Source organism: Gracilinanus agilis, chromosome 1, assembly GCF_016433145.1.
Source record: "Gracilinanus agilis isolate LMUSP501 chromosome 1, AgileGrace, whole genome shotgun sequence".
NCBI lineage: Eukaryota > Metazoa > Chordata > Mammalia > Didelphimorphia > Didelphidae > Gracilinanus > Gracilinanus agilis.
The window spans coordinates 499383875-499406913 of NC_058130.1; the positions used below are offsets into that span (position 1 = coordinate 499383875).

Genomic DNA, 23039 nt, shown 5'->3' on the forward strand with positions numbered 1-23039 from the left:
ATGCTATATAAAATGGTGGTTTTTGTTGCTATTATTATTATTAGCACCATGTCAGTAATGCAGAAGGTCTCCTGTGAGGAACCTGATATATATATATATATATGTATATGTATACATATATATATATATATATATATAAAACCTCTGTGTGTGTATGTATCTCTGTCTCTCTGACTGTCTCCCTGTCTGTCTGTCTATCTCTCTCACATCAACAGAGAGATATGGTGGGCATAACTAAAATTAATACTACCTCTGGTTGCTTTAAAAAGGGAGATTATAATCTCTATACTCTGCTCTTCTTAGCTCTCATTTTGAGCCTTGATTTTGGTCCTGGGCACCAAGGTCTAAGACATTCAGCATTTAAACACTTAAGATTGTCCACAGAAAGGTAGCTAGGATGATAAAGGGATTTGAGTTCATGAAATATGAGGATGAACTGAAAGCATGGTTATCTTAAAGAAAAGAAGACTCACAGGAGGACATAATATCTGTCTTTTAGTATTTGAAGGTTTTTCATGCTAAGGAGAGATTAGTCATTCACTTTGGTCAACATTGCAGCACCATATAAAGAAAAACTTCCTAACAATTATGACTGTCCAAAAGTAAAATAAGCTACTTTGAGAGGTGAATAGAACACTAGACATGAATTCAGAAAGACTAGAGTTCTAATCCAGCTTCAGATACTTACTAGCTGTGTGACACAACAAATCATTGAACCTCTCTTTGCTTCCATTTGCTGTACTATAAAATGTAAATAACAATAGCATATTTCTCCCAGGGTTTTTGTGAAGAACAAATGAGATAATATTTGTAAAGCATTTAACACAGTGCATCACAATATTAGGTGCTTAATAAATCTTTCCTTCCTTACTTCCTTCCTTTCCAATAGAAGCAAGATGACTACTTCTTGGTATTGTAATGCAGGATTTATGCAAGGTTTCTTGCATTTTCAATATTACCCTAGGCAATCCTGTCAGTTAGCAGAATGGAACTCTGGCCTAGCAGGTGCCAGTCCCAGGAGCTGACAGTTGAGCTGGGAATATATAAACCCCTGCTAAACGAACCTGGGAGTTCTGATTTCCTTGACCTCACCCAGACACCCAGCTACACCTTGACTTCCCCTTGGGGACCCCGGGAGGTTGAGGGAGGTGGAATGTGGGCAGGAATTTAGCTTAGAATAGCCTAGCAATAGGGACACCCCTAAACCAACTTAACAACTACATCTGTTTAGCTGGTGGATCATATAACATCAGGGCAGTGTCAGATTATCTCTGGCTGAGGGCTGGTTCCTTCAGCCTGACTTTACCTTCTAGGTCCATTGCCAACACTTGCAAGTCATCCCTAGCAACAGCTTCTCAAGACCCTAAACCCTCTTGCCTCAGTTTTCCCCTTCATGTTAAAATAAAACCCTTAGCCTGAATCTGAGAGTTTCTGTAATTATTACATCATCACTTTAGGCTAAAGGGACTGAGGAGAGGAGAAAATATCAACTAGTTGAGTTTAAAGGAAGTAGTGGACCAAGCCTCCATTGTATCCAGGAAGTTTGGGCTTCACTTCCTTTTGAGTTCTGCTTTCACCCAATAGGAAGGCAGTTACTCCAGCAGGGAGGGGCCTCTTAGTCATCACCTTAAAGGAGCCTATAGGTAGCAGTGAAGATTGAGTAGGTTCTACAGCTGAGGCTGTTCATCTCTGAAAGCTCCAAAATCTCCTGCTACTGTATTTACAGGCTCCCAGGCCACTGGTGACTCACTTATACAACCAGCTCCATATTATTAGCTAGTTTATTCACTTATTACAGTATGTTATGGCAGGGATTCCTTGCATGTATGGATTGGACTAGTTACTGAGGTTCCCTTCAACTCTCAGATCATATGATTATGAATCTCATTTTGGAAGCTCTGAAATGTCCCTAGATTTAATGCAATCACAATAATGCTGTCCACAAGGGAAAGGACTTCATAAACTTACTGGGAATCTATAAATTTAGAGGGTATTTCAATACCCTCATTGAGGATTCCCCTGTTTAAATATATCTATATCTATATTGTATATATGTATATGTGTGCATATGCATATGTACACACACACACACACACATATATATATATATATATATAATTTGCACAAAACATTTCTACATATGGTAAAGATAGTGAAATAGTCAGTAGTTACTGATATTCTCTTAATTGCAAATTTTTTTGTATTAATAAGTTCAAAGATATTTCCCACACCTTTGGTAAGAATGATTCCTTCAAAATCTTCAAATTTGTGTTTCCCTTGGCACAGGCCTCATCTGCGTATACTTGGGCCATGCCAGCTGCTTTTTGAGGAGTGTTTAGAATATAAATTCGTTTGTGTATTTTAGGGAAAAGATGGTGGAGCATTATAAGCAGTACAACCTCATAAAATAAGAAGCAATGGAAGGGGGAAAATCCATTTAAAGAAAGCTGGACAAACAAAAGATTCGACTAAGCTTTGGTAGTTATTCCATTCTAAGAGTATGAAAGTGAAGGACAAAAAAAAGCAATGGAAACAAACAACAATATAAAAGCTCCATCTAGGATTTGTGATGAACTCTTTTTACAATTGAGGACAGTGGAACATCTACATTAGAATTCTAATTTTTCAGTAAGGGATATTCTTTTGAGGAAATGGAAATTTGCTGATTAACATACATATTTGATGGATGGCAGGGTAAGGACATAATAAGCATTGATATATTATGCCTACTATGTTCCAGGCACTTTGCTAAGCACTTTAAAAATATTCTCTTATTTGATCTTCACACCTATGCAAGGCAAGTGCCTTTATTATCCCCATTTTACAGTTTGAAGAAACTGAGGCAAACAAGTTAAGTGACTTGACTAGAACGATAGCTCCAGAGAAATGTCTATGTAGGTGTCATTTTAGGAGAAATAAAAAACTACCCAAAATGGTATTTTTGCAATTTTATATCTTTTGCCACTCTGACATCAAAGTGTGTCAATGCATACATTTACATGGGCAATTTACTAGCTCTTTCTACCTGTGCTCCAAGCCTTGTCTGGCCTACCATAGAAGTGATAATTCTTCAATACTTCACAGATGAGAGTACTTGCTCTGAGACAGAATGGCAATGCCTAGAGAGCCAATCTCAGGGTTAGGAAGAACTGAGTTCAGATCCTAAATTTGATATAAACTGGCTGTGAGAGCCTGAGCCAGGTATTTATCCTCCCATTGTCTCAGGCAACGCTTTGAGACTAGAATTTGTGAACAAATAAGGGCATCGGAATAAAGTGCTGGGTCAGCCAGGAATACTTACCGTCCTAAGTTCTAATGCAGCTTCAGACATTTATTAGCTGGATAACCATGGTAGCCAAGTCACTTAACATAACCATTAGCCTCACTCTCCTCATCTGTAAAATGAGCTGGAGAAGGAAATGGCAAACCACTCCAGTATCTTTGCCAAGAAAATCCCAAATGGGGTCATGAAAGAATCGGATATAACTAAAATGACTGAACAACAACAATTCCCTGATCCTTCCACTAATGAAATCAGACTCTTTATATATATATAAAGCAGACTGAGAGTCTTACATAACTTCTTAGATACCTTTTGTAAAAAGCTGGGACCAAAAAAGTGCATTGCTTGGAGCCCAAAGTTCTGGTCACAGGCCTCTCTAAATTTAGATAAATTGGCTTTTGTATGCAAGACATATGTCTCCTACTGCACTCATACACTGCAGCTTTGTCCAGCTTTGTAAGAAGTATGAGGGCTTGCAGTCTCCTATTTAACTTTTGAAAATTCATGGTCACCTCCATGCCAGTTTCACAAATCAGTGTAGGACATGAGAAGAAATCATAATTAAGTGGTAGAAATGATTCACTGGCACTATCAGTGAATGTCTTATGTTTTTGGAAGTGGTCAGAGAATCATATTATAATCAAAATAAATGAACTTACTTCTAGAGAGATTCTCAAGGGCTTTCCCCAGCTTCTTGCTCTCTTGAAGGATGTGATTTAATTCATCAAAGTCGTGGCTTTCTGGTTTGATCCGCCAGTTCCACTTAGGATGCTCCACTGACCTTGGCACTAAGTATTTTTAAAAAATTGATATTTAATCGATCATTCTATAAACATGCTATATAATGATACAATAAATTCATCATCATAATTTTAAGTAGCCGATCTAATGTGCAACATAAAAATTGCTGCTTTTGGGGTTGACGAGAGTAAATTGCAGTGGGGGAAGTCACAAAGACAATTCATATGAGTAAACTATGCAACTGAACAAATATTGAGGGATTGATGCCTAGAAGGAAATTCAAATATTGATCAAAATCAATGTCTGTATTTAAATGACACAAAAGGGTAATTTTTTTTCTTGTATATTCTGTTATTGATAAGTAAGCAGTTTAAGCGTGTTTTTCCATTTAAGCCAGTGAAGAATTCTGCACATGCTGTTCTTCAATTTGTTAGGTAGGGGTCCATGATGGAGACTGAATATAAGGATCAAATTTGGTGAGTGAATTCACTAGTCAGATGGTTTGTGCCTCTGGAAATAGACCCTCATGTAGTATACTGTCATTATAAACAATACTAGCTTACCACAGATATCAGTAGAAACATATGTAAGACTAGGTAACTTAGACTTTGACCTAAGGCACTGAAATTCAGAAAGTGCTGAGAATACTTCCTTTCATTCAAGAGAGAGAAATAATTACATTTGGCAATCCGTTAGTTTAAAAAAAAATACTCACTCATAAATGAACTCCTTCCCAATTCCATCTACCCCTCTCTGTTCCTTAAGAGCAGTCAGCAGTACCCCAAAGTTATTGTCTGTACTTTCCCCCAAACAATCATAGGGGCATCTCATCTGTGGGTCCCTTGCCCCAGAATCAAGATCTCTCCCCTGCTGTCTCAACTCTGTACCCACCTAAAGTAAGTTTGTCTTTGCCAGATGCATTTTGTGGTGTTTGCCTTTGGAACAAAAATCTATAGCCATGCTTATAGAAACCAGTAGACTGGTAGAAGAATGGGAAGATACCATGGTCTGGCAGTCACAGAAGAAACAATGTTTTGCATCACTTCTCTCATTGCATTGCTTAATTTTTTTTTTCAAAATTTCCCTGAATAATATTCCATTTGGCACTACTAAAATTCCTAATTTTCTTTCCGAAATTTTTCCACAGATAAAAGTTACATGTCATGTGTAATCAAAGTCTTTTTTGAAAGACAGACTTTTAGAGGGGCAGCTAGGTGGTACAATAGATTGAGAGCCAGGTCCTGGGTTCAAATCTGGTTTCAGACACTTCCTAGCTGTGTGACCCTGTACAAGTCACTTAATCCCCATTGCCTAGCCCTTACCATTGTTCTGCCTTAGAACCAATACACAGTATTGATTCTAAGATGGAAGGTAAGGTTTTTCTTTGTTTGTTTGTTTGCTTTTAAAGAAAGACAAGCTTTCCACAAGCATAAAGAAGGATTAGTATGTTTCCTAGAACCACATGTCTATTCCAGATTCCCTTAGTATCTTTCTCCATCACTTATAAAGAATAGTTAATGCTATTTTTATTTTCAGTTAGATAGAGTCAGAATAAAAGGAAGGAATATTCTGGAATACTGAAATATGGGGGCATATGTATACATGCAGATATAAAAGCATCAGTGAGAATATAAAAATACTGATTGCTGCATGAAGAAATTTGCTTCATCATCTGTATTTGTTTCATCTTTCTACTATTTACGACAGGATATTTGTGAGTCACGTGTAGTCAAAAACTCCTTGTCAAAGATATTTTGCATTTCTTTTTAAAAGAAAAATTTTCCATCGCTTTACTTCAGCAGAGGATAGTTATTTTTTAGGGAATTTGAGCAGGCCTTCTAGGCCAAACTAATTTTTATCAATTGGTATATTTTTTTTAATACAAGAGATCATAAAGATTCCTAAGAGGAAATGGGAATTCTCAAATAAACTTGCTCAGAAAATTAATAGATACAAGAAGCATTATGGAACAAAATATAAAGCTTCTTTTTTAAAAAAATTTTTTAAACCCTAATATCTTTTATATATCCTTCTATATTAATTTTATTTGATACAGGGCTAGGAAATGGGGGTTAAGTGACTTGTCCAGGGTCACACAGCTAGGAAGTGTCTGAGGTCAGAATTGAACCTAGGACCTCCTGCCTCTACACCTGGCTCTCAATCCACTGAGCCATCCAGCTGCCCCCAAATATAAAGCTTCTTAAAATGAATTTGAAAGCTCTGGGACATGATATGAAATATTGTTCCTTTTATCTTAACATAGTATCCCTGGCATTTTAAGAATTTCACAAATTTAAAAGGAAAAAAATGACAAAAAATATTTTCAGGACTTTTAATCACCAATATAAAAACAATGTTACCCAAAATCCTTAGATTTAGAACAGGCTTTAACAGATATTTGTTTTTTTCCTTCAAGCTTATAGGTAGGATAATTAGTTCATATCTGTTCTCTTAGAAGGAGATCATCTCTACCACTCTAGACATCAGCTTTTAGATTTCCCTTCCCACTTCCTTTGTAAGCTAAGTGAGGAACAAATTTAAGGCAATTAAAAAATACAAGACAAAAAATATTCAGGAACAAGTATTGATGCTTTTTGGAAAGATGATCAGGCATGAATTGAGCATAAAATGTTATGCTTGTTTTTATTTTCAAAAGGATCAGAGTGATAGGTTCAGAGAAACAATTAAAAAACATGGATTAATAAAATGTGTATTCAAACCAAAAGTTATTGAGAGTATAATATAATTATTAGCAAAGTAATGCTAATAATTATTATCATACTAACACATGATAATTTAATTATTAATGTAATTATTCCAGAAGCATGAAAACCAATTTTGAAAATACTTTTTTTTAAATTATGATCCATTTTCTGGAACACTACTACCTATTTATTCTTCAAATATTCAAAATGCCTCCATAATTATTGTTTGACCAAATTAGTACTATAAATGTGTTTCAGCTTAAAGGACATTTTAATCAGCATGAGTTCATAAGCGTAATTAATAATAATATTTATATAGTGCCTACTACGTGCCAAGCACTTTGTTAAGTACTTAACAAATATTATTTAATTTCATCTTCATAATAATCTTGGGAAATAGGTGCTACTATTATTCCCATTATTCAGATGAGAGAATTGGGGCAAACATAATTTAAGGGACTTGCCCAGGGCCATACAGTTAGTAGTCTATGAGGCCCAATTTGAATCAAGGTCTTCCTGATTCTAGGCATAGTATTTTATTTACTACACCATCTAAATATTCCTAAAACTAAATATAAAGCCATACCATGGGGTTCAAAATATAAGTATTACTTGAAGAAAATGTGAGCCATGATTTAGGGGGGTTGGGGATTTACAAGCTCAATATTAATCAACAAGGCAACCCAATAAAGCTAATATCAAGTGCTTAGTACTGCTCTATTTTTTTCTGATCATTCCCTATTTTGGAATATTGTATTCAGTGTGTGCATCTCATTTCAGGAAGGACATTGACAGAGAAGGTGGAGAATATCTAAAGGAAGTTAAATATAATTTTTAAAAGGCTTCAGATCCATGATGTATGATGATTACTTGAAAGAACTAGGGATAATCAGCCTGGAAGAGAGAAAATTTAAAATGGCATAATATGTGTATTTGAAGAGTGGTCACACAGATGAAGAATTATGCTCTTTGAATTGGGGCTCAGTGGGCCAAACCAGGTTCAAGAAGTAAAAAATGAAAAGAGACAAATTTATACTTGATGTCAAGATAAACTTCCTTACAAACAGAGCTATCTCAAAATCGAATTGATTTCTCCTTAACTGGAGGTTTTCTATCGAAGGGTAGATGGCTACTTGTTAAATATTTGTAATTCCTCCCAAGGATTTGGGTGAAATAACCTCTGAGGTCCTATCCAACTCTGAGATGCTATGATTCAGAATTGTGATGTACCTTGACCTAGTTCACAAGGCAATACAGCTTTTCTCCAGCATACAGCCCCCACATACTCATCTCAAATACCTCCCCAAACACCCTATTATCTTTTCCCACACATTTCCAGCCTTCCTTGTTTTCCATTAAAGTAGACAATACAGCCAATTTACTAAACACCGACAAGGTAGAAAGTGTTTAAAAAGTTCTGTAGTCTATTTTAAATGGCTAGTATTTTTTTTACTAGACTATAGAAATCTTCACCAAAGTCCCCTTAAAGTTAATTAAATTCTAAACAGAGATTTGTGTTTAAGAAAGCATTTCTAAATAAGTTCAATTTTTATAAGTATTCATATAATATATTTATATTATAAAATTTCAATTTAGAAATTCTTTTAATTACATTACATTATATAATATTCATGACAACTTAAAAATAAGAAGAATCATTATGCCCATTTTCAAAATGAGAAAGGAGAGGGTTAGATCAATGAAGAGATTTGTCATAGGATACATAAAAGGCTAATGAACATACATGCAAAACTTTCAGATATTTCTTATTCCATGTCCATTGCTCTTTTCTACCTTTCCAATCTTACTAACATTTACTTGACATGCTAAATGAAGTAGAAAGAACATTCACTAGGATTTATAGCCAGAAATTTAGAGTAAAACGTTTGGCTTAGTTTTAACTTTGTTGTGTATAGTTTAAACTAATATAGGCTTTGAGCAATAATGTGCTAACTTTCTTACATGATTTGGATTCCGGTGATGGTGGAGAAATATTAGACACAGCAAGGTCACTCTTGGACTTCTTTGGCTTCTTTGCATTTACCTGCCAGGGTTTATCATAACTTCTGAAGTCTCTTCTAGTTCCTTTGTGTTCTGTTGAAAGAGAATCCAAATGAAATTATAGTTAAGTTTTTTTATGCTTGCTCACAAATTTTATATATATATTTTTGCACACACCTATGTGTTTGCATGTATACAACATATACATGCATGTATATACATGTATACACACACTCAGTAGGTATACCCAGGGAAAAGGGAAGATCCATCTCACAGATTAAAAAATCATGAAATCAAATAAAAGCAAAAAATTATTTTTCCTTTTCTTTTCCAAAGTGAAAAAATGTATAGATCTAAATTTTATTATAAGGTGACCTTCCTCAAAGTTATAGTTATTGTTGTATGTTTTTCTAAAGATGGGTTATATTATCATTAAAAAACAAAACATTAAATTACATTTATATCTGTTTATATAATATTGTAGTGTCAAGAACTAGAAGGGATCTCAAAATGGTTTATATTAAACACTTTAAGGAATATAGAATTAAAACTGGAAAATCCTGTTTGTTATTAATCCAAACAATCAAGTGTAACATTGATGAAACTGGGACTTATAGAGGTTGAGTGATTTGTCCCTGATCCTATAGTTAATAAGCAATGGCCCTCGGACTCAAAACCAGATGCTCTATTTCTAAGCCCTATGCTCTTTCCATTTTATTAGAAAGATTCCCAATATTTTAAGTATAAATTTTCTCCCCACCAAAATAACCGTCCAGTTTCTGCTACAAAGTTTTCAAGTATTAGGAACAATTTTTTTTCCTGATACATCATGTTCTACTTTTGAATAGCTCTAATTTTTAGGAAGATCTTCCATTTATTGAGCCCAAATCTGCCTTTTAGAAACATTTGATGAATTTCTCATCAAATCTCTAATATGGATTCTCTCCTTAGTGTGCTATGTGCTTCCAAAAGCTTGTCTACCTGCCTCTATTTTGTGTTTCTATTAAAGGGAATAACCATTTTAAAATTTAACATTGTTATAATGAAATAGTAATAATCACTAGTATAACATTCTTATTAATTTGCCTCTGAACATAATGTATGAATCTTAGGGAAACCTCAAAGTTCTACATAACTATATAAGAATATGAATTGGAAAAAGATAACAATTTGGATTGGTAGAAGGAATTTCCTTATCTGGGAAATCTCTATCTCAATGAAATAACAAATCTAGTCTTTATCTCTATATCTATCCATATGGTAATCAAGGGGATAAATTCTGTGAAGGGACAGATTGAACAAAATAAAACTGGGTAAGATATCCAAAAGTATTAAACCCAGCTCTAATCCAGGGACATAAAATCTGATAGTCTTCCTGGTGTCTTAAAGAAAGCTATGAACACAACTCTTCAGTTGTTTTTTTTTTCCCATCTCGGCTTGGTAGGAAAAGCAGCAATATCTTAAGAACTTCTTTTAGCTATTTAGTACTAAGGCAGACATGGAAGAGAGAAATGAAGTGAGGGAGCACAGGAGAAAGGAGTTCTAATAAAGGCAAAAGTAAAAAAAAGACAAGTTATCACTAAAAAGTTACATGGAAGTTGGATCCAGAGGGAATGGATTTGAAATATATCCTCACTTTATACAGTGGCTGCACTCTGCCCAAAGGGGATAGTTCTTGGGAGAGAGTTAGGGACTAGGGGAATGAAAAGGGAGATTGAACAAGGAAATTATTAAGTCACTAGAAGTGATATTGAAAGACCATGGAAAACAAGATTCATCAAAATACTGAAAAACAAAGGACATTCAAATTTCTAAAAAAAAAAAATACCAGTCTAAAAACTACAGACCAATGAGTTTGACTTCAATTATTGGGAGAACTCTAGAAAGGTGATAACAAAGGAGGGCATAACTTTTCTGAAAAAATATTTACAGAGAACCATATTTGTTCATGAAAAACTAATTTTGTTTCCCCTTTTTATGGGAAAAAAGATGAGAATGGAACTATGAATATATTTACTTACATTTTAACAAAGATTTTGATAAGTATATTATACTGCTTATCAGATACAAATACAATTTACCAAAAGTCTGACTCAAAACTCCAGATATCCATTCAATAAGAAGTATGGCAAGTGATCAGCATTTAGGCAGTTCAGCACTGGATAATGGGTTTCCATTCAGAAGAAGATTAGGTTATTGGGGAAGGAAATAAAGTTACTGAAATTATTATTATATCAGGTGGGCATTCAGTCACAGAATTAGGAAATTTTATTTCCCGAAAGAACTAAATTTAGAATCAGTGGTCATGATTTCAAGCCCTGGCTCTGTTCTTAGCAGAGGGTCAAATAATTTTACTTTTCTGGGTCCAAGTTCCTCACCTAGGATTTGGGGAGCTGAACTAGAAATCTCAGTCCCATTCAATTTTAAATCTATGATCTTTTAATCCCTAACTTATTTTTTTGGTTCTAAATATAAAATGAACTGAAATGCCTTTTCTCCCTTTACCTGATGTTTCGCTTTCTGCCCATAAAGCTGCTGACCCAGACAATGTTCTTTGAAGTTGACTTCGGGGTCCTTGTTTGGACTGAAGATGGTCAATGAGAAATGGGATTGGTTGGTCAGGTGTCTCTGTTATGAGTTTGGTCATCAATTCCTGAAAAAGAAGGGAAGAAGTAGCAAAATATTTGTATTTTTTTATCACTGCACTGAAGCAAAAAGTCATTAAGGAATCAACTTGTAGTCTATTTTTAGTTATGTAGAATGACACCTCAACATCAAATTAAGTGGTTTAAATTCTTACGTTGGCATTAAATACATAATGGAGTAAAAATCTAATATAATATCTTCTCTAAAACCTATGATCATTTCCAGTCCATATTCTGGAAATAGAGTAGAAATGTAATAGATTGAAATTCAGGAGACCCAAATTCTATGTCAGTATTTGCCAACTACAGAGTCAACTTAGCATGTCATTTGGCTTTCCTTGGCCATAGTTTCTTTAACCTGTGAAATGAAAGACAAAATGGTATTCAAAATAGAACCCTAAACTTGGAATCAGGAAAATGAGTTCAAACTCCCCTACATGCTTCTTAGCTCTATGACCCTGGGCCTCTCTAGGCCTCAGTTTTTTCATCTGCACAACAAAAAGTGACTGGATACCAAGGCTTCTAAATTCCTTCCCAGCTCTAAATCTATGTCTGGGATACTAAGTAATCTCTACATTCCCTTCCAGTTATTACATGGTTCTATTTTATACATAGAAGTAATAGTCTCATTTATCTCTCTCCAGTCTTCAAAATTTCCCTTTCTCATCCTTACTGAGGAAAATTAATGTTAGATTGTATTATTTTTTATCAATATTTCTATGATTCCATTCATTCTCTCACACTAACCTTTGAAGGGTAGGCAACAGTTTCACCACCACTTAACTGCTAATCATCACCCCCAGGGCATTTCCTTGGGCCTTGACATCTACTGTCTCTTTTTCCTGTTTATTCCATAATCAAAAGTACATTTCTTAAGTGTCTAAAAGGAGCGGGTCAGTCTAGCTATAATAAAGCTATCAGGGAAGTAATGGAGGAGGAGTTGAGATTTAGGTCAACTTCTTCATTAAAATATGCACTAATTGGGGCTAACAGCTAAGATCCAAATGATGTAGTTAGGCCAATCAGAAGAGAGACACCCCACCATATAAAAGATTGACTCAGACCTCACTAAGGGTCTTGCCACACAAAGGTATGCATAATTGAATAAACTTTTGTTACTAGAGTATATGACTCTATTAATAAATAATATTATACTTGGAGAAATGACATCGTTTTATATATTGGTTAAAATTCTAGAAGCCACCATACTTTTGTGAGTGCATATTTTTCTTTTTTATCCATCACCTTGTCTTGTGACAATTAGAGACAATAGCATTGCCACTTACCAACAATACTACTAAAAGATCTCTTGTTTTTCTTCTCAAGGCATATGATTATGAGCAAAGTGAAAGAGATGGTACCTAAGTCACATAGTTCCTTTTTCTTCTCTTTCCCTTTCCCAACTCCCATAAAGTTTATCAACTAATAAGAAAATATAAGACATGCACAAATAATTATAGGACAAAAGAATGCATGAATAGTTCATCTGAGAAGTGCAAGCAAAAATCGAAGGTGGGAAAAGTCATTGTTATCTGAAGAGAAGGGCATATGATTTGTTTTTTATTTTAATTTAATTTTTTATAACCCTTACCTTCCATCTTGGAGTCAATACTGTGTATTGGCTCCAAGGCAGAAGAGTGGTAAAGGTAGGCAATGGGGGTCAAGTGAATTGCCCAGGGTCACACAGCTAGGAAGTGTCTGAGGTCAGATTTGAACCTAGGACCTCCTGTCTCAGGGGTGGCTCTCAATCCACTGAGCTACAAAGCTTCCCCCTGTTTTTGTTTTTTAAAAAACCCTTACCTTCAGTCTTAGAATCATTACTATATATTGGTTCCAAGGCAGAAGAAAGGTAAGGGCTAGGCAATGGGAGTTAAGTGACTTGCCCAGGTTTGCACATCAAGAAAGTGTCTGAGACCAGATTTGAATCTAGAACCTCCCATCTAAAGACCTGGCTCTCAATCCATTGAGGCACCCAGCTGCCCCAAATGATTTGGGTTTTAAAGAATAGTTAGAGGTTCAACATGCAGAAGGAGTGGATGGGGAAGTAGAGTTAACCATGCAAGAAAAGGCATGGCAGTTAGCCATTCCTACCTCAGAGTTTGTAAAAGGAAAAGCAAGAAGTTTATTTTAAGGAATATAAACTAAGTAGATGAGATTAACGTGAGACAAAGACTAGGAAAATACAAGGATACTAGATTGTGAAGAGTCTAGAATGCTAGGTGAAGGTGTCTAAAATGTATTGGAAAGAAATGGAGACACAGTAAGATTTTAAGCTCAGAGGCAACATGAATAGATCTATACATGAAGATCATATGTGTGCAATGGTTGTGAAGGATAAGAATGTGAAGGGTGGAATATGCAAAGTAGTTAGAGAGGCTACTATGATAGCCCAAGTAGATGATAATGAGGTCTCCACTAGAATATGGCAGGAAGAATAGACGGAGAAGTGGTAGATTTGAGATTTATTTCAGAGTTAATTTCAATAAGACTTTAATTGATTGCACATATAAGAGATAAGGGTGAAGGTAGAGTCAAAAATAACACCAAGTTCAATAATGATATTATTGGTACTAAGATTCATGTTATTGCTACAATTAATAAAAGTAAAGGCAATAGTAATACTCATTTTTATATAATTCTGCATGATTTCAATGTACTTTCAGTTATGCTGCCTTATTCTATGTGAGAAAGGGAGGTACAGTATATGGTCCAGCTACTATTTGTAGTCTCTATAACTGAGTTTGAAATTAACTATTTGCTTATTTGTTATGAGACATAATTTTGATACTTTGCATCATCTGTTTTATGTTTGAAACATAAACTTATTTTCTTGAACTATTTGAAGCTACTGCATGTTATATAATCTATTGGAAAGTACAGCAGTGATTTACAGTATTGTTGCCAGAGAACATCCAGCTACATAGATAAAGAAAAATTGGGTCAGAAAACAAAATTTTGTACACAAAGCAAACTCAATACCCAAACTTCACAAGATTCTAGATGCTCATATTTTCTTATTTCCCCTCATAACTGGACACACATTTCCTGAACTGAAAAAAAATAGGGGAAAAAGATGAAGGTCATTCTATACTTTATCTTGCCTTCATAATATCAAACCATAGTTATAGTAAATTGTGTTTACCAGTTGCTATTTCTGTTGAAATTAAATTTGTGCCAGTAATCTGAGTTGATTGTAACATCTGTTCTTTGGTATATTAAAAAAAGATTAAAGCTAAAAAGAAAAAACATATTAAGTCTTATGACCCATAAAAGAGTGAATATAAGATCTATAATGGGGGCTTTATTTTATATATATCATTTATTCATCTACTTATGTGCATGTTGCCTTTCCTTTTAGAATGGAAGTTTCCTTCAGAAAAAAATTTTGCTTTTTTTTGTATCCTCAGATGAATCTTATCTCTGAGGTCAGCCCTCTTTCTGATCCTACACAGACTCAGAATAATTAAAATGATATCTATTATTATATTTCAATACTTTCAATGACCTATGATAATCTCCATTAAACAAAGCAGAAAACTATGTTCTAACCCCTCCTCTTATAGTAGTAGCTGTGTGATCTTGGGCAAGTTACTTAATATTACTCAGACTCACTTATCTCATCAATAAAACGCAAAAAATAGTAGTACTTGCCATATAGGATTGTTGTGAGGATTAAAAGAAATAATATTTATAAAGTGTTTTACAAACCCTAAGGTGTTTCACAAATGTTACTTATCAATATTAATGATAAACTATTAAATCAAATTTGTTGAGGTTTATATCATTTTTAAATAAGGAAGCTTTACCTCAATACCTACAAAAATTAGAGGTATAAAATCTATAAAATATATATCTCACTATACGGCCTTAACAACAAGACTAAAAATATCAGTCTCATCTTCTGTCACACAACATAATAAATTCTAAGATTTTTGAGATTAATTTTCCAATAGAACAACAATAAAGGAAATATGACCTATGGTGCATGGCTGAGATAGGGATTTGGAATTTTTTTTTTACAGTAGGTTTGAACTTGCATGTGTGTATGTGTGTGTGATTTATCTGTTTTCACTCTTTCTGGCATGTATATGTTTATGGTGGTGCATATGCATATATATGCATATATAGAGAAAGAAAGAAAAAAGAAAGAGAAAGAAGGAAAGAAGGAAGGAACGAAGGAAAGAAGGAAGGACGGAAGGAAGGAAGGAAGGAAGGAAGGAAGGAAGGAAGGAAAGAAGGAAGGAAGGAAGGAAGAAATATAGATTGCTTTTATGTTGGTCTCAGTCTCTTTGATTCTGAGAGTCACAATCTTCAAGAATGAGATTAAGAGAGACAATAAAGAAAGGGAAATAAAGGAAACAGCATGTAGGGACATATTTGATACTGGGTAGCAAAAGGAAGAAGTATGTTATGGAGAGGAAAACTCTGGCCCAAGAATCAGAGAATCTAGAAATAAATCTCACCTCTGATACTTATTATCTGTAACACTCTTCTGTTCCAAATATCGGCATCAATCAAGAATTATCATGATCAATGAGAAATGGATTATATTACATATACTTCTTAAAATTCTATGAGAAAATCTTTTATTTTGCATCAAAAATACAATAATCTGAGGGCAGCTAAGTTGCTCAGTGGATAGAGACAGGCCCAGAGACAGGAGGTCCAGGTTCAAATCTAGTCTCAGATACCTCATAGCTCATTTCCCCTGGGCAAGTCACTTAACTTCAATTGACTAATCCTCATCTCTCTCTTCTGCCTTGGAACCAATAATTTAGTCATAGTGTTAAGACAAAAGGTAAGGTGTTTTTTTTTAATGCAACAATTCATTATACTCTATTTTGTAAGCTGAGTGGTATCTAATCATAAAATTCTTAACATCTTAATCATAGCAAATATTAATGGCATATAATAAATTAACATATAAAAATGTCATTCTAATTCTGATCCTGCATTTCTAATGCCTGCATTAATTCACTTTAGTTTTGCAAATTTTTCAATGCTTAAGTTTTAATTAGTTTCAGTAATAACATGATTTATAAAAATTTGCATTTTAGGATTGTAACTTCTCAATAGTTTTCTCAATAGAAATATGATATGAAATTATTAGAATATAGAATAGAAAATAAATAATAAACTAAGTTCTAAGTCCTAAACCTGAATTTCTTCATGTATTTTCTAGATAAGCATGATACAATGACTTCCTAATATTAAATAAATTAATGAGAGATCCTAGTAGAAGTGGATCCAATTCATCTCTTAGTTTCTTCAGATTTTTCCTTCAGTGATCAGTCAATCAATATTTATTAAGCACCTACTATATGCCCAGTATCAATGATAAATGCTGGGGGGTACAAATAAAAGCAAAAGACAGTCTTTGCTTCCAAAGAGCTCATGGTCAGATGAGGGAGACAACATGGGAACAACTATGAACGAGCAAGTTAAACATTAAGAATAAAATATAATCATGGAAGCAAAGGGGCTAGAATCAAATGGGAAAAGGCTTCCTATAGATGGTGGGCTTTTAACTGGGATTTGAAGGAAGCCAGGGAAGCCCAGAAACAAAAATTAGAAGAACATTTCAGTTACTGAGGATAGCCAATGAAAACAGCCAGAGTGGGGAAATGGAGTGCCTCATTGAAAGAACAACAAAGAAGTCAGTCATTGGAGAGCAAAGACTTGAGGGAGTAAGGTGTAAGACTAGAAAGAACAGATGGTCATAGGTTCAAATCCAGTTTCAGACACTTCCTAGCTGTGTGACTCTTACTGCTTCTCTGCTTTGATTCTAAGTATTGATTTCAAGACAGAAAGTAAATGTTAAAAAAAAAAAGACTGGGGAGGGGGAAGGTTATGAAGGGCCAAAGAGAGGTTACAAAACAGAAGATTTTACATTTTATTGTAGGAGTGACAAAAAGTCACTAGAGGTTTTTAAGTGGGATTTTATCAGAGCCCCACTTGAGAAAGAGTACTTTGATAGCTGAGTAGAGGATGGATCAGAATGGGGAAAAATTTGTGGAAGGAAGAACAACCAACAAGCTATTGCAATAATTCAGGAGTGAGATGATAAGAATCTGCATCATGGTTCTGATAGTGTCCGAGATGAAAAGGAAGCATATAGGACATCTGCTATGAATATCAAATAGATCTAGTCATTTTAAAACTCATTATTTCAAACATACCCATTTATTAAGTTAATAAGATAGTGTATGAGTTATTTCTGAAGAAATACAAAAAATATTGACTGAAACTAGTAGTGTCTTGGAAATGTCTTAGACTTTGCAAATCATAAATGCTTCTGAAATATCAACCCTTGGTTATAAGCAGTAATAAATAGGCAGATCTCCGTTCAAAAGGATAATTGTGGTTGACAAAAGAATTATAAACATTATTCTAATAAAGATTTCATACAAACATTATTTCCTAACATTTTAGTTTCAATTTTATTATGTAAAATAATTGGCTTTAATTAATATAAATATGAGTTTTGTTTTTATTTTATAATATTTATACTATTTTAGCTTCCATGTCATTTTAAGGTCTTCAAGAATGACTGCCTTTAAATAATTAATATGAATATAATAGATAATAGACGAATAGATAGATTGACAATTCTAGATCATAGATAGATAGATAAAACATTTATTAAGTACTTACTATGTAGGAGGAGAAGAGGTATAGTGCAAGAGTGCAAGACTGAGCATGACTAGGTCCTTCCTAAAATGGTAGGCCCAGAGAGGGAGTCACTAATTAGCTTAGAAGGGCCTCAGAACTGAGTCTGCATTTTGGCAAGTCTGCAAGCAATGATGTTTATGATGATGAATTGAGTTTCTGGTGACTATTAGAAAAACACTGAAACCTCAAAAACTCTAGTTTAAAGAATAACCCAGAAAAATATTTCAATGTAATGGCAAATATCAGTATAGAAGTACAGAATTTTTGGACATGATTTTAAATAATAAAATCTATTCACTGATATACCTTAATCAGTGTAGAGCCTCTGCCAAATTTTTATAACGCTTATAATTTATTGTATTTCTTAATTTGTGTGCTCTCAGTGAAGTTACCTGACAATTTTTTTTTCTTAAAGACTAAAACTTTTTCCAGAGGATTGAAACGTAGACTCATAGAGATAAAAAAGGCACTAAAGATTATCTAATCCCACACTCTCAATTTTAGACATTCATTCAGACACAAGAGTACAAATAGTAATTCCAAGGCCACATAGCCAATTAGTGGCAAAGTTGGATCTAGAATAAAATGTCTTGGCATCTGTTCTGGTAGCCCATGAACTCTATCAACTACTCCAGGATAGCCACAGAAAATAGGACAGAGAAGTCATTACCTCCACTCAATTTTAAAGAATTAAGCAAAGGAAATGATATTTTGAGAAAAAAATTAACTAATAATAAATAATACAATTTTAAAATGCAACAGCTTCAAAATATTGATAAACTTTCCTCCACAGCTCTATTTTTGATAGTTGCCAAGCTGATAATGGGATTTCATTACCAAATTTCTATAGGCTTTTTCTTTTACTTCTCTTAAATATGACCCACAGCAAAACCCGAGGATTCAGAACCTTTTATTTTTCCCACTATTTTTTTCAATGGATCAGATGCGGCACTAATGTTTCCTACCTCAAAGTGTGCAATGTAATGAATGCTATAGTTTTTTTCAGAATTATTTCTTAGTCATTAAAGAAAAGTCTTGAGTTTTGCAACCACAACAAAATCTAGCCAAATACATAGAAAAAAAATAATAAAATCCAATTTTACAACTGGAAGGGACCTCAGAAGCCATCTATTGTGAAGGCCACTTATTTTACTAATGACAAAACTGAGTCCTAAAGAGATTAAATGGCTTGCCAAAGGCCATACAAATAGTAATTGACAGAGAGTGAATTTCAACCTAGCCCTCTCAAATCCAAAGACTTTCTACTCCAACTTTTTAAGAGTACAAGAGTGAGAGAATATTTTGTTTTTTAACATTGATATTGATATTTATTTTTTATTAAAATTTTCATTATAAAATTATGAACTCCACAACTGTATTTATTTTTCTTTTTTAAAAAAGATGCTTTGGGGCAGCTGGGTAGCTCAGTGGATTGAGAGCCAGGCCTAGAGACAGGAGGTCCTAGGTTCAAATCCAGCCTCAGACACTTCCCAGCTGTGTGACCCTGGGCAAGTCACTTGACCTCCATTGCCTACCCTTACCAATCTTCCACCTATAAGTCAATACACAGAAGTAAAGGGTTTAAAAATTAAAAAAAAAGATGCTTTGCAATTGCAATTACCTAAATTTAAATAATAAAGTTTCATATGTATATTACATGAGAATTTTTATACTTCTAAGAATAATTGATGTTTACAGAAGCAAAACATATTTTTGGAAAGTAGTCATTTTTCAAAACCTCTAGGCTAAATAAAAAAAAAACTTTAAAAATTTAATTGATGCTCTTTTTTCTTTATCAAATAACCCACATCTTCCTCCTCTCCCATCTACCTGTAGGTAGAAGACCATTCATTAGAATATATATATGTGTGTGTATGTGTCTCTGTGTGTGTATACATACATATATATTATATTCAAAGAAAATAAGTTAAAATACTATCAATATTTAAGAATATATCTGGTATCTTCACTTATTAACTCTCAAAAAGATATGTGATATCCATTTCATCATTAGTTTTTCTGCCATTAAAGTTAATGTGCACATTTTACAAGTTGCAAATATTAGAGTTTCCTATTGAATATGCAACCACTTTTTTATTATTGTTTGTATATTACAAATGTTTTTGGCTTAGCTAGAATAAATCTTTAATGTAAAATAAGCATAACTCATGTTTACCACCAAACACAAAAGTAGGTAATAAAAATGGAATTTAATCTGCAGGAGGAGGAGAATGGGGAATCAGGCAAACAAAATGTTATTTAAATAAATAATTTTTTTAAAATGTAATTAGCCTTCAGGGAATAGAAATTTATTTCATGAAAGAATGGGGAAGAAGAGATTCATGTCACCCCAGCCACCCTAGTCATTTATTGCTACCTTACGAACCCTGAATGTCCCAATTGCAAAGATGCTTATGCTGTAATATTATTGCTACTTGGAACTTCATGGGAGGTTTTGAGGAGACAGATATTCATGCTCTGACAAAAGCAGAGACACCAGGTGCTTCGAAGACTACTAGTCCCTAGTGAACGGCAAACAGTAATCAGTTCCAACAAAGCCTCTAGAGTTAGACTGATCAACAACAGAGCTGGTAAATCACAAGGTGATTCAGAACAGTTTACAATCATTTTGTGAAATCTATGTTCTGCTGAGGCAATGGTTCATCCCAGCAGCAGTTTTCAGTGATGTTTCATGTATATAAATCTGCTGTATACACTTACATATCTTCATTCAACTAAAATATTTGCCTTCTATGTTAAATCATAACACAAACACTGTTTGGATGCCATACTATAATTCCAAGCATCTGTACAGTGTGGTAAATAAATTTTGAAGTCACATTAATGAGTTTATTCTCAGAATCTATGTGAAAGCTTTGTTGCAGGGATTCTTCTCCATTTTATTAAGGTAAAAAAAAGAAACTAAAGGTAAGGAGACTGACATAAGATTACTATTAGCTTGATATTTACCTAATTAATAGGGAAAATGGATTTTTCAAAGCAGGTTCAAAGAATCTGTGTAGCCTCACAAAATTATTCTGCAAAGAAAAAAAGCACAAAAGTTTCAGGGAGGACTAGAATTAAGAATCACAGAATTGAAAGAGACCTAAAGATCATCAGAACAGAATGCAAGAGAGTTTAAATGACATGGCTCAAGCCCAACAGTTGTTGTTCAATCGTTTCAATCATGTCTGTCTCTTTGTGACCTCATTTGAGGTTTTCTTGGCAAATATAAGTACTTAGCCATTTCTTTCTCCAGCTTATTTTTCAGATGGGAGGCAGAGGCAAACAGAGCTATGTGATTCAGAGCTATGTGATTTACCTATGATTACACAGCTAGTAAGTATGTGAGGCCACATTTGAACTCAAGAAGATGAGGTTTCCTGAATTCAGGGCCAGCTATCTTTCCTCTTTCTAAACAAATGGAACAGTATTAAAAAAAAGTCACGAAAGTAGGAAAGTGCAGAGCATGTATAGAACCACATTCAGGAGATGGAGAATTGTGAACTTCAAATAGATCATAGTGGATATGTTGATGAGTACGAGATAAGTCTGTAAAAGCAAAGTGGTAGTGTCACACTATGGTAGGCAATGAACAGCAGGATTTTGAACTTAATAGGAAATGAAGAGTCATCATTGAGGTTTAAGCATGGCCGAGCTGTTTTTGTGTTTGTTTTTTTGCTTTCATTTATATGTTTGTTTCTTTGCCTGGAAGAAGGCTAGCAACAGGTAGAAAGATAATTTGAAAAAGTGATAAAGCTAGGGTGGGAAGACTTGTCAGGACAGTATCACAATATGCTAAATAGAATGTGACCAGGACATGTACTATAGGAATAGTAGTGGGAGAAAGGAAGTGGTGGGGAAAGAAATGAGAGGTTTTTTGAAAGTATCATTTGCACTGGATAACTCATTGGCAATAAGAGCAAAAGATGAAAAAAACAAAGAGATTACCAAGGTTTGGAATATAAGGTACAATGACATCAAAAGGAGGTGCAGCTTTTGGTGAAAGATGAAAATTTCAGGTTGGGAAATGTTAGAACTAAGGTTTGAGTCCTAACTTTCATAATGAAATAAGGGGACTGGTTTATAAAATTTAGAAATTCTCATCTGGTTCTTCTGAGAGGGGTTGGGGCAGTGAAGAAATAAATTTAGGAGTCATTTGACTGAAAGATCTATTGACTCCACTCAGATACCAGAGATTGCCTAAAGAGAGTGAATAAAAATAAGAAATATACACTGAAAAACACATATTTGAAAAGTTTTAGAATAGAACAATGAGTAAATGCACAAAATATAGAAGGAGAAAACATGAAAGTATGTTGTTTTGTGAACCAAGAGTAAAAAGGACATCTATAAATAGATGGGCTAGTCAGCAATGTCAAATGCTGCAGGGAGGTCAAGCAGTATGAGAGATGAAAAAAAGAAAATTGTGTTTAGTGATTAGGAGATTAGGAATGACCTTTAGCAAGATACTTTCAATGATTGGACAAGCCAGACTTTACAAGATTAATGTAGATGGTGACAAAGTTGAAGCCTGTAAGGTAGATGACTTTTTCCAAGAAATTTGGCCATAAAGATAAAAAAAAATTGTGGGAGTATCTAAATGGGATTGAAGGGCAAAAAAGGGGGAGGATTTGGAGGTTTTGTCTTAAGATTAGGGAGTTCTGCATATATTTGTAGATAAATGGGAGGAAGATAGTGACACTAAAGAAGAGGGAGAAGGTAAACTGACCTGAAAAACAACACATAATTGATGAAGGTCCTAGATAAAGGAGGAAGGTAAGGAATCCAGGATCCAGGTAAAGAAACTGCCTTTAGCAAGAAATAACTCTTCTCTTAGTCACTAAAAGAGTATGGACACATATTATGATGCTAATTTAGGAGGAATAGAAGAGAGGAGTTGTGATAGTTTCTTTTGGAAGCTTGGTCTGGAGTCCCAACTTTCATAATGAAGTAGAACAGATCATCTGTGGTACCCATGAGAAAAAGGGA

The 23039-nt window shown here is 34.2% G+C and overlaps 1 protein-coding gene across 1 annotated transcript in view; it reads right to left on the minus strand.

Moving 5' to 3' along the window:
• C1H8orf34 (chromosome 1 C8orf34 homolog) overlaps positions 1-23039 on the minus strand; it is a 362951-nt gene that overhangs the window by 257824 nt on the left and 82088 nt on the right. Inside the window, exons 2-4 of the mRNA XM_044682532.1 lie at positions 11236-11383; positions 8692-8823; positions 3943-4071 (exon numbers count right to left, since the gene is read on the minus strand). Coding sequence (XP_044538467.1) covers positions 3943-4071; positions 8692-8823; positions 11236-11383 — 409 coding nt within the window. The remainder of the gene's footprint in view (positions 1-3942; positions 4072-8691; positions 8824-11235; positions 11384-23039) is intronic.